The 13,383-nt window shown below is 39.9% G+C and overlaps 1 protein-coding gene across 1 annotated transcript in view; it reads right to left on the bottom strand.

Annotated features, from left to right (window-relative positions):
- Positions 1-2,318: 2,318 nt before the first annotated feature.
- RSL24D1 (ribosomal L24 domain containing 1) overlaps positions 2,319-13,383 on the bottom strand; it is a 23,393-nt gene continuing 12,328 nt past the window's right edge. The window contains exons 3-6 of the mRNA XM_032796692.2: positions 10,218-10,290; positions 6,684-6,747; positions 5,441-5,526; positions 2,319-3,930 (exon numbers count right to left, since the gene is read on the bottom strand). Of these exons, the coding sequence (XP_032652583.1) occupies positions 3,857-3,930; positions 5,441-5,526; positions 6,684-6,747; positions 10,218-10,290 (297 nt within the window). The 3' untranslated portion in view covers positions 2,319-3,856. The remainder of the gene's footprint in view (positions 3,931-5,440; positions 5,527-6,683; positions 6,748-10,217; positions 10,291-13,383) is intronic.

Below are 13,383 nucleotides of genomic sequence, written 5' to 3'. Positions count from 1 at the left end.
AGCAGCCATGCGGTGTGGGAAGGAGGGAAAGAGCGGGTTTTGGTTTACTGGTTCTTCTTAACAGGACAAGGCATGAAGATCACTGTGGATTAAACCTGGAGAAGTCAAACATAAGCATTACCATGGCCGCATGGAAGCTGATTATGATGCCAGGACCGGCGACTGCGTCTGCAGTGTGCTCTGAGACACACACAGGGAACAGGCAATCATTATAAGGATGCAAAATACGACCTTGTAGTCAATATCACTGTGCTATGTAAGGTGCATAGTTTTTATCCACTGTGAAAGACTACAAGCATGTTCTGTAAAATGTATCTTTTTACATACTATTCTCTCCTGTTTTCTCTCCCCCTGCAGCTTCACACTTGTCTGTCTTGGTACCCATCCGGAAGGCTAGCTAAGATAAGGCGGAGAGAAAGAAACTCGAAGATGAAATGGTTTTCAGAAATCATGGAAGTAACCCGCAGTGACAGAGCTCATCAGAATGATTGGAAGGAATGATAGCAAAATACAGGAAGATGCCAGTGACGCGGAGGATAGGAGAGAACGCTGAAGATGAGAGGTGCAGCGAAGACAGGCAGGAAATCAGCGGTGGCGTGATGGAACGCTGGAGCTGCTGCGTGATCAACAGATCCTCACGGCGATGGTGGATGTTCAGAACAGCAGCGGGGTTACAGAGTGCAACTGCAGCCCATGTTTAACTACCCTCAGAGGTCCCCACGTCCATATCTCCCTCACCCACCGACGTGTTAGGCAGCGTGGGGGGAGATTCTGCACAGCCCAACTCCTCCCATGGACAGTCAACAAAAGGCTGACAGTAACTGAAATGTGTTAATGGCTTTTCCTTCCTCCGATCCTCCTCCAACCACACCATGCAGGGATACTAGATAATTCTGTGCTCTTTTTATAATTACTTTTTTAATCAAAGAATACACCAAAGGAGGGGGTGGGTTTCTTACAGGGAATGACTTTAGAAAGAATTCATGATTTTTAAGCATCAAATGACCTTAATACAGAATAAGTGATTTTTTAAAATATACTGACTTTATTTCCTTCAGCAGACTGAGAGTAAGGGAGGGTGGGTGCTTAGGGGAGTCACTAGAGCGGGAGTGTCATCAAGGGAAACAAGCACTGCAAGTCCCATCCATATACACTGCGCCCGTCCTGAAAAACGAGTTTTTTCAAGGAATATCTCTGATGCCGCACGACCTCCTGGTGTGCTGTTTCTAATGCCGCTGGGTGTCTGCTGCTCGATACATCCAGACGGGCCAGGTGATTTGCCTCAGCCTCCCCGCCAGAAAGGATCTCCCCACCTATCCTCACCGATTGTGGCAACAGCAAGCAGCAAATCTAACTTACTCGGGGACTGGTTTGGCTGATGGTCTGAGCGAGTAAGTAATGACATGATCGGAATGCGAACCCTTTAAACACGGCAATGGCCACACTCCACGACGCAGTCCTGACAGCATTCCTCAGCGCATGAGTTAAACAGTGCCTGCACCACCCATCCAAGCTGCCTGTGCTATGGCTTATGAGCATGGCTTAAGGGGTAGGCTGGGTCACCCAGATATAGACAGCATCCAACATCGCCAATGTTATTTTCGGCCTGGAAAGTATCCCTTGCCTGCATGCCATTTAAAGAGCGTTGTGTTTCTGAAGACGCGAGCGTCATGAACCTTCCGGCACTCCACGTTGGATAATGGTGAACGGTCCCTTGTGACTTACCGACACCAGCGCTGTGCAGAATCATGGAAAAGTAGTTCACTGTTTTGTTGCCCCAAACATAAACAAGCTACTTCATTTTTTATTTCATATAGGGCAAAGATATCAGAAATGCAGCATTTTAAAGCTCTAAACACGGAATATTTAACTTGCATGTGCACAGTGCTCAAAAATGGGCACACTGGTACCTTTCAAAGAGAAAATATTCTCTGCCTTTGTGGAGTCTAAGCTCTCATCTTCATTCGGGAGTGTATATTAGCATCTAACTGATTTCACCCTATCAGCATACGTTTCCTGGCTAATCTGTCAAATGATTTTGAGACAGTATTAAAAATTAACACTTACATGGCAAATACAATTCAAATCAGTCAGCCAAACACTGATCAGCAGGTTTATGTGGCCACTGTGTATCAGACTTAGCAGACCTTACAATTAAACTTTACCTTCATGTCCTAAACTCCTGTAATTGTTATTTATATGATTTTAAATATGTTTTAACAGCAGTGTGTTAGTGTTTAGAATATTCTAAATTGACATTTAAATTCAAGTGGATCTACATTTTTTAATCCATGTACATCAGTTTTCCTCACAGCCTCTTTTTGAATGTACGAACTGTAATTCTATTTTAATGTGAAACAAACAGCATACAGGTATATACATTTTTGAAATAAGGTAGTTTTCCAATTGAATTTACCTCCTATTCATATCAGGAATGAAACTGCAAATTAGGATTTTTCAGTGTAATTAGCAGTGACAAGAGAGTAAATAATACTTAAAGTGTTTTTGAAAGGCTTCCCTAATCATGGTGTACAACAGGGTTTCTCAAACAAGGGTCACCACTTGTGTAGGGAAAGCCCCTGGCGGGCCGGGCCAGTGTATTTACCTGCCCCGTCCGCAGGTCCGGCCGATCTTGGCTCTGGGCCAACGGGAGCTGCTGGAAGTGGCCAATAGGACCCGCGATCAGCCGGACCTGCGGACGGAGCAGGTAAATACACCAGCCCGGCCTGCCAGGGGCTTTCCCTACACAAACGGCAACCCGTTTGAGAAACCCTGGTGTAGATAAACAGTTGTCCATTGGAAGTTATTTATCTGAGTGCAACACTGATAACACTTTGGATGAAGAAAATACTACTATGAAATATGCAACATACCTATACTTTAAAACAACTTTTCTGTTAACATAATTACAAAAGCGTTAAGTTATATTATACATGGTAAGAAGTTAGATTTATTACATGTTTGAACTAGCCTGGTTTTGTGGTATAGATTCTAATTCCAGTGGTTATACAGGTGATGGTTCTAGTCTCCAAACTGGAAGCCACCATTCTATCTGCAGCCTTCTCCAAACAACAGCAAAACTTGCATCAGTGTTAGCTGCTCTAATAGACTATGCTAAATCAAGAACAGTTCTTTTAAATATGGAAGGAAAACACACACAAAAACACTTTCCATTGTTACATTTTAAGCAGTCTATTTTCCCCCTAGTGGAATACAGTAAAAAGTTAATGCTCTACTGCAGTAAATATAGATAAAATGTGATTCTGCCATCCCTTGTAGGTGCAAAGGTGCAATTTACCCTCTACTGGAGGGGTATGGCATACCAAAATAGAAAAGCCTTGGGCCAAAGTCTACTGAGGAAAACTTCCACTGAAGCCAATTATACCTTGAATTATTAGCTAGATAAAAAGGTAATTACACTGTCCCTCCCTGGACAATAAAGAGGTCTATATAATCTCAAATGAAAGGCTTTATGTTATGCATCACTGATAAGGTTTTGTATAATTATAGAATTACAAAAAGTATTGTCCAAAAACATTAGCTGCAGGACTGTTGGTTTATGCCAATTACATCATTTTTATAATTACAAACAGTACTGGATGATTTGCAAAATAACTTTTGCTCAGTAAAGAATTGAGTGTACCTTCCCTTAAAAGATGTAATCAAACATAGTGTCTGGTGCCTCAGACACACACAAACACACACACAAGATGTGCATCTAGGGTGTGTTTAATCATCTTTCATTTCAATCAACAAATATCAAATGAACCAATAACGCACAAGTCAGAACTCTGGAGAGTCAAAAAAAATGGTAAGTTGAGGAGGTAAAAATAGAAGGAAAATAAGGACCAGGTTTTTAGGACTCTTCTTCCATAGCTACATCCTCTTGCAGTTTCTGTACCATTTTCTCCTCCAGCTGTTTTGCTTTGCCTTCAAAAAAAGAAAAGAAAAAACAAACATTTTAACTGAATATATTTTTATTTAACAAAAATTGTCTAGAGAGAATTCTCAAATTACAGCAATCAAGTTAACACATTTGTTATGACCTTATTATCAGCTAGCCATACTGACAAAGAGGTTTTAACAAAAAGCAGAGCTGTCATTACTTTAATGCAACAACTATAATCAGCTTCACTTTTGTATAATAAACTGAATATTTGTCTCATCTAGTACCATGGACTTTCGCCAGTTGGCAGTATCAATCAGAACTTCATGCAGTAGCATGAACCACTCCTTTGGTAAAGGGAGCAAAACTGAGAGGCTCCTGTGCACTTCTCCAGATTTAGAAGAACTGTCCCAGCAAAAAGTACATCGAGGGGAGGATCAAAGCAGAGTGAAGCATAGGCAAAGGCACACCGCTCTTTTACACTGCCCACCTGTTAACACCACACATCAGAGATCTACAATATTACAGACAATTTGCTGTAACGGACTATATTACCAACCATATAAAATAAGGAAATTTAAAATATAATAGTGTTTTATAATGTATCAACATTCACCAAGATCAATTTACTAATAATTTTTTCAAGGCATTAATATACAAAATGGAGATCAGCTGAAAATTTGTCTAAGGATAGTCGTGTGCCTAAACACATGCAAAAGATGGAGATCATTTGAAAACATATCCTACAAAGAACATTTAAGAATAAAACAAATTTCACAAATAAGACAATGTCTACACAATCTATTTTACCAATACCTTTTAATGCATAACCTAGTATTTGTAGTAAAGAATTTTGGACCAGCAGAAAACCAGCTGAGAGGAACAGATTTTTCCAACTGTAACTCAACTGGAACCAAGAGAAATGTAAACTTGGCTCAGTAATGGAGAATATAAATTCATATCTGTGCATTCTTCAGATATATTTTGGTTAATATTAACTAGACAATTCAAAAATAGGCTGTTAATTAGCTGTAACATATTAAGTTTAATAAACATTTGCGACGTCATATTACAAACACTCAATTATAGAATGAAAGACACAAGATGAGTGAGGTTCAGTAAAAGATAAACACCTCACCCACCTTGTCTCTCTCATGTCCTGGGACCAACATGGCCACAACACTGCAAACAACTGAATTATAAAATGTCACTTTCTCAGATGGGATTATTTGCTATTGAGTCCAACATTTCAAGAAGTCTGACACTGTACAGATGTAGTAACTACAGTATAGTTCAATGTGTGCCAATGACTGAATTTAAAATCATGGAGACCAGACACATAACGAGGTCAGCTCATTATTTTGATACTGTAGAATCTGAATAAGTAACAGACACTGATGGAATCTACCTGCCATGGGTGAAGGATGGATGGGGGAGGTTGGTCTTGTGGGGGGAAGGAGAAAGTAGGGGATTGTATCTGGCTCATTAAATGATGGATGTTGCTCAAAATAATTATACATGAACTATCAAGAATTCAATAAATCCAGTTCTTACCTGCATGTGGAGCCCGAACAAGGTGTATGTTTTGCTTGACTTCTTTGATGTCTTGTGCCTTCTGCAGCTCTTTGCTCTTCTTTAATCTGAGAAAAATAAGGGGGATTATTATTTGTGAGATTATATACACGAAAGCTTAACTTTTTTTTTTTTAATAAATGTATATACATCATGTGTAGGGCTCAGTGTCTGTCACGGAATTTGCGGAAGTCATGGATTCCATGACTTTCCCTGACCTCCATGACTTCTGTAGTAGGTGGTGTGGTTGACCCCAGGGCCGCCCAAGCAGCTGCTCAGGTGGCCCAAAGGATAGCCACACCAGCCACTGAACAGCAGTCCTGGAGGCTGTGGGAGCTGCGGGCGGTGGGCGGCCTTGGGGGCAGCAGGCGCAGCCACAGTGGCCCCTGGCAGCCAGTGCCATTGGCCCACCCCCAGAGCAGCAGCCCCCCTCCAACCTCCCAGAGAAATGGCCCTCTCCCCCACTAAGGTTTAGTTAGGGGTATATAGTAAAAGTCATGCACAGGTCACAGGCTGTGAATTGTTGTTTATTGCCTGTGACCTGTCCATGACTTTTACTACAAACACCCATGACTAAATCATAGCCTTAATCAGGTGTATTACATCTTAGTGAAATTTCACCTCTCTCTGAGTCCACTAGGGAATTATAGTGGTAGTTACAACTAAAACAGAATCCAATGAATACTGGTGCAATGGGATGACAAAGAAAGTTTCAAACTATGAGAATTTTATTCAGATTTTGGAAACCTCAAATTACATACAAGTCTTCAACCACCTTCTTCCAAATATCAGAATACAGCTCCTAACGTTTGGCAAGATCGCCTTTCCCTTGAACAGTTAGCATTATGTAGACTCATTTCTCAAGCTTCCTAACGTGTTACCATGCTGACCAATATTGTATTATTTTCATGTACTTCCCAGTCTGTTTCCATCTGCTGTCTGTTGTCTTAAACAGCTTGTAAGCTCCTTGGGGCAGGGATTGTTTTGTTGTGTTACTGCAATGCCGAGCATAATGGTCCATGACTCTCCTGTGTGCTATGGTGCTACACATAATAAATTAGTAATACCTGCACTACTATTCGTGTGTCAGGAGCAAACAGCCATTCAAAATTTGTGAGTATCATCTCCATGGAGCAAGGCCATCTCTTTGCCACATGCCTGTACAGCATGATGTAACCCAGAACCTGATTGGGATTTCCTAAGTGCTACTGAAAATCCTTCTCACCTGTTCATGATAAATTTAGCTTGGCGTTTTTGTTTGATCTCTTCCACTCTCTTCATTGCATCAACTGAAACAAAGAAACAAAACAGAGTTTTTAAATATTTTTAAACTTGTGTGTTTGATAATCGAATTAACATCCTGAAACAATTTAACTAGTACTGTTTTAAAGGCACATTTTACTATAATGTGTTCTTTAATATGCATTGAACCTAGAATAAAAGAAACATCTAATGATTATACCAGAGAAGTTCTCCTTGCAATGTACAGATACTATTCTGTAGCTAGAAATTATCATCAATTTTACTTTTAAATTTCAGTTCAAGCTTCCACTTTGTCTATACAATCTCTCTCTTATCCCTACCATCATTTCTCACAATGGAGGACTTTTGTTTTCAGTTCACCATTATCCAAATGTCATTATCCTTTTCCCCTTAATAATACTTCCTCCTAACTTAAAAATGAATGATGGTCTCACATGCCACAAAATTCATTATGACTGAAACAAAATATAGCAAACTAGTACAAAGTCAAATGGGATCAAAAGAACAGGACAGCACAGCTTTAAAAGCCAGCAGGAGATAGAATCACTTAAACACTAATATAATGGTTAAGAATGCAGTTCGATTCTATACTCTGATTCTCTAACAGAGGTTCTCAAACTGTGGTCCACGGACCAGTGAGCTCCATTCAGGTGGCCCGCGGATAGTTCCAAGGTGTGCACCTGGGCTGACGCACACAAGAGAATGAAGGCAGGCATGGCTCCACTAATTAGGTGCCTGGACCCTGGAGAAGACACACATGTAAGGTGAGATGGTGGTCTTGGGGGAATTGGGGGTAGGTGTGATGGGGCAGAGAAGTGAGAAGAGTGGGTGGGGGAATTTTGGTATGTGCAGGGCTGCAGCGGCCAGAGAAAGAGGTGACTTTCCCCAGCGCCAGGGCTGTGGTTGCTGGGGAGAGATGGCCTTCCTTCCCAGCATCAGCTCAGCAGCTGGTGTGGCAGGGGAGAGACCTCCTTCCTTCTCAGCCCTAGCCTGGGGTTTGCCGCAGCAGAGGGAGAAAGGGAGAGACCCTCCCTCCCAACCCTTCCCAGCCCCAGTTCAGGGGATGCCACAGTGGGGGAGAAAGGGCACCTCCATCACATTGAAAAGGTAAGACTACTGATATTAAAATATGAGTTATGTGCTTTTATTTGTAGAACAAAAAAAGTTGATTTTTTTTTTTATATAGTGCTTTTATCCAAAGTGCTTTATGATGTTTGTGCTGTTAGCTAACTAACATTTGGAAAGATCATTAAATGGTCCGCTGAGACCCTCAGCAATCAAGTGGTCCACAAAAAAAAAAGTTTGAGACCCAGTGCTCTAACCCAGTGAATAACACGTATTCAAAAAATAAGGACTAAGTGAAACCCAGTGCCTGCCCACAGTCTGACTGCCCAAAAAATTTGAACCTGTTTGAACAGTGATGTGAAACAAAAAAACAATATAAGGAAGATCAGGTTAATCCAAGGTTACAGATTCATAATTCCAGTAAAATATGCTCTCCTTCTGCTCCTAAATCTCTTGCCTATAATTGATGAGATTTACAAACGACTGCTCAATCAAACCTAGGGCTCGATTGACGGTGCTGTATATTGAGTAGGCAGCACAGGTGTACCAACAAACTCTACAGAGCAAATATGCTGTCACATCAACATATTCATTTTTTTTTATGTAAACAATGCAAAGACAACCCAAGTATCACTTTGAGATCATGTTATAAGTGACAAGTAAAAGTAACGTGACGTTTTTTAAACAAACTCATCAATTCCTTGCTGTTGGGAGTAGAAATTTTTTATTGAAAAAAATGGACTACTTGTGCAAACAGACTGAATGTTAGGTACCTACTAGCAAAGATGTAATACACAGGAACCTAACTATAGTTGTGGAAACACTGAAGGTGAGTCATTAGGAAATGAGGCAGTCCTAGCAGTTACGACTTTTTTGAAAAAGGAACAGCATATTTTTGAATTACTATGCTCTTCAACTATTTACTATTTTGTTGTTGAAACAATTGCAAAATTAGCTATTTAAGTCTTAACAAAACTTAATATTAATTTTTAAAAAATGTTTACTTAACATTGCACCATTAAAGAAGCAAAGCATTAAATAATTTATCTAAATTTTAAAAGGTCTGGACAATTTTACTAACAACTTGCGTAGGTTCACAGCTAAGGGTAACCACCCTGAAGCATGAGATTTGACATCTGATGGCTGCAGGAATTAAGTTTTTTTCATATGCACATAAATAAACAATTAGACCAATGCATGATGGGTTTTTCTTCACTTCTATCTGACGGCTCAGATATTAGCCAGTCAGAGACAGGTCAGTGAACATGAAAGATCAATGGTCTGATTTGTATGGTAAATCCTGTGCTCCTAACAATAGGATTGTGAGAAAATGCTGAACACAGACCAAATCAGGGTTTTTAGAGTGGTACTCAATTTTTAATTCCCACCATCATACTTCTCTCTCAAATGCAATAGGGGTTGTTCAATCTTCTTAATTTTCTGGCTTTTTATTGGCGTTCCTGGCAAAGTCTTTTGATCAAATTGTTTGTTTTAAGAAACTAACACGGACAAGAACATTTCTGGTAGAAAGCTATAAATCTTTAGCGCGATGGTAATCTATTGTGTAACTATGTATTCGGAACTTGTGCAATATGTATTAAAAATGCCTAAGAATGAAAAGTATTAACTACTTCAGGTGTTACACATTACTTGCTTTCCAGATTTCATTTAAAAAAATCTAAGCTGGTTTTAAGAACACAAACACATACAAAAGTCACTGCAACATCAAGAAAAGCATTTTAAAGAAGCGTTGTGTGTATAAAAGTCAATTTATCAGATTGCTCTGAAATTAGGTATTCAAAAAGCCTCAGACATCAAGTTTCAAACAGAAGAATGTTTTACTGCAGAGTTATATACCTATAACTTTTGTAGTGAAAATGCTGTGAATGACAATGATTTAAAGGCAAATATTGCAATTTATGATTACAGTTGATAACTGAGCACCATCATACAGATTGATAAGATAAACAGATACTCTATTACTATGGTTTTGTACAAATGGAAGCAGAAAAAAAAGTATATCTGTAATCCAAGTAGAATCTTGGTTTGTGTTGAGTAGTCCCTATCAAGTCTGATATTGCCCTTTTTACAAGTGGAAAAAAAATGTGGACTCATTTACCATAAAAGGCAGCAATCATAAGGGACAGGTCTATCTAGATTAAATGCAAAATTAAATTTGCTTTTTGTATGAGACTACCAAGACTAACCCATTTCATTTCAATGACGTGCAGCTGGGAGGCAGAGCAGACATTCCTGTTCTACTTTGGGGCACATTTAAAAATAAATCTCTTTTCAGGTTTCTAGTATTTACAAAAGACTAATTATAAATATGAACATCAAGATTTAAAGTCTTCTGACAACTGTACATGAGAAGATGATCTTATTCCCAGCTAGTCTTCTAGAAAAGCTGGCATTTCCTAAAGTGACTTACCAGTTTTGCTCCATAGCTCTCTCTGGTATTTCAGTGGTTCGTTTCTACGTTTTTCAAATTCAAATGAATTATCCTGTGTAAAAAAAGCAACGTGAGTACAGCTTACATTTAGATACAGTAAATGGGAAATACAGTTTTAGGAATGCATAAAAAAATTATCCATATTACTTTTTACATTTGTGAAAAGAAATCTAACGGATCTCAACATAAAATTCCCTTCATTTTATCTGAATATCTATTATAGATATTTCTCTAAACCTATAACAAACTAATTTAAATACAAAACATCTTAGCAGCCCTCAATACTAATTTCTGCTACATATCATTGAATCCTAAACTTAATATTTTTAAATATACTTGTGTGTCAGGTCTTTAAGAGAAATACTTTTTTCCCCCCGTTCATGCCCAAAGCAGGGGTGAAGACCAGCAATTCTTCAATTGATCATTTTCTGAGGTAACGCTGAGTCTTGGCAGGAAGTGAATAAGCCCAGAGCCCTGTTGTGATGGCTAGGAAAGAACCTATAGAAGACTCTCATAGCAGCAGCAGTTAATAATGCAAAGAGGCAGAATTACACACTCTGACTTATGCTATGTTAATTTAACAGAAGATAGGACAGAAAAAATAGGCATGAGAGAAATCTCTCACACACACAAAGATACTTAACAAGAATTAAGTTGTATCCCACCAGAGGCAGCATCATTACAATCAGCTAACGATGAGAACGTGTTGCAGGAGGTTCTAGGTGGGCACTAACCCTCTATATGTTAATCGCCACAGAGAGTTGTTTGCAGAGAGCTAGAGAACCACAGGCAAACATCTCTGTGTTCTTATGCTCCCTGCTCCCTTCATCTCATTGAAAATACAACCACTGACTTCTCCACTGCAATGGGACAACCACGTTTTGGAGATGTGGAGGCTTGAGCCAACCCTTTCGGTCTTCAGATAGAAGAAGGAATCCTTTGCTTATGAGAGTTGAACTATGCAGACATCACCTGCTGTGCTTCAAAGGGAGACACTGACTGGAAGCGGAGGGACGAGAACAGCCAACACAGACTGTTTGACCTGGCTCTCTGTGTTCTAACATATCCTACCCACAGCAATCACAACTCTTCTGAGTGGTTAGTTCCCAGCAGGCCCCTTCCTCCCTCACAAAGTATTCCCTGCATGGCTGTTTGTCTCTGGATCTACCTGTTCTCGCCTCTCACTCTTCCCATGGCTGTTGCTACATATCTTGATGTAGGATGGGCGTTATCCACACTGGCCTTGTACCCTCAGTGATGAAGTATCTAGAGATCAGTGGCATTTAATCCTGTTGAGCTCCACCACTGACCAGCTACTGAGAGCACCGTAGCACCATCTCTGCCCAGTATGGCAATAGCTGGGCTATCTTCTGCTGTCTACTCCATTGTTGCTAAGACAGAGCCCTGTGGCACTCTCTCTCAAATATCAGTAGGACAGGGTTTATTCATGGTTTTGAGCTGGAGATTCTGGGGACCCTACATCACTACCACCCTCCGAACAGCAAATATATTGGCCATAACCCTCACTTTTTTTGTTAATGAGGGACAAGTAACCATTTTAATCAAAGAAAATTTGGTTTGAATGGGGAGCAGAGTGGCCAGCAGCTCTGCTGAGTCAGCATCAGGTAGTCATGCACAACGAAATGACTAAAAGTGGTATAACTGAATCTAATACATCATTTGTTCATTTCCAGATAGTTCTCAGAAAAATGCCAAAGCACCACTTGTAAACAGTCTCACACAATTTAACATCATTCACAATCTTCATTGAAAAGAATCTCACTGAAGATCAGTTTTAAAGACACTGGAAGACAAAATTCCTTTTTTATCTGTTAGCTGGAACTGCAGCTGTAAAGATAATACCAATCCTTTAAATGCCTCTGTACTTGAACATCTTGATTTGATAAACATCTTAATAGCAAGAAGACAGAATGCAGAGTGCTAAAGGCCAAATCATTTTGCCATGGCTCTTAACAACTAGAGCTGAAGACCCTCAACACCCAGGAACTGCATCCCTAATTGGTAACTATCCTACTCTCTTTCCAAACCAACCTCAGATTGCTTACTACTTGGAGAAACAGTCTAAATTGTTTATGGTCTACATAGATGTAATTTATGTTACATCCTTCTGCCAAAAATCATGTTTGTGTGGTGAACTTGAAAAGCAAGAGTAAGATATTAATGTGTTGGGTGAAAGACTATGGGGCTTGGGAGGCAGGAAGGGAGTTTTGTTTTTTGGAGTTGGGAGGAAGAAAGACATTGAGTGAAGTTAATTCTGGGTATAAGCAGATCAGAATAACTGTTTTAAGGTTTTGTCCATGTCATTGTTTTTTCAGTTACCACCCAAACAGTGAAAAGAAATACTTTGCTCACCTATAACATCTTTCAGCCAAAAACTGCAACACATTTTGCAAAAAATTAAGGCTCACAACACCCTTGCTAGGTATGCAATACCCCTTTTTACAGATGCTGGAGAGGGGTATGGTTATATAGGTCATCTATGGCAAGAACCAGAGAAATAATCCAGATCTCCGCACTCTGTTTTATGCTTTAACTAGAAGACTAACTTCTCAATAAAAGAAACAAGGAACATAAACCCAGTGGTTTTGCAGGAGCCATAAGATCTCCATTAAGCACCTGATCAAGTCAGACTACAGACACTTCAAAGACAAGAAAAACCTAGAGAAATATTCTGGGATTCTAAAACCTTGTAATGGTGTTACTGAGCTTTAAAAGCAGAAAAGTAAATTAGAAAGAAAATTGCAACTTTTCATAGTGATGTTTCTTGGTACTCTGAAAGCAAGACTCAACCTCTAACTATATTTAGGGGAGGAAGAAAAAGTTCTAGATGGCTCCAGTCTACTTGGGCTAAGGGAATTTTCAGAAATCAAAATGCAATAACCTGGACTAGATCGATCAATTAGGTCAGGAGTTAGAAGTGCCAGAAGCAGTAGTCTAAACATAGGTTCTTCTTCGAGTGCTTGCTCATATCCATTCCAGTTAGGTGTGTGCGCGCCGCGTGCACGTTCGTCGGAAGATTTTTACCCTAGCAACACTCGGTGGGTCGGCAGGGCGCCCCCTGGAGTGGCGCCGCTATGGTGCCGGATATATACCCCTGTCGACCCAGCCGCCCTTCAGTTCCTTC

Source organism: Chelonoidis abingdonii, chromosome 9, assembly GCF_003597395.2.
Source record: "Chelonoidis abingdonii isolate Lonesome George chromosome 9, CheloAbing_2.0, whole genome shotgun sequence".
Lineage (NCBI taxonomy): Eukaryota > Metazoa > Chordata > Testudines > Testudinidae > Chelonoidis > Chelonoidis abingdonii.
The sequence above is the reverse complement of the archived record's forward strand: the minus strand, read 5'-3'. Positions and strand labels throughout refer to the sequence as shown.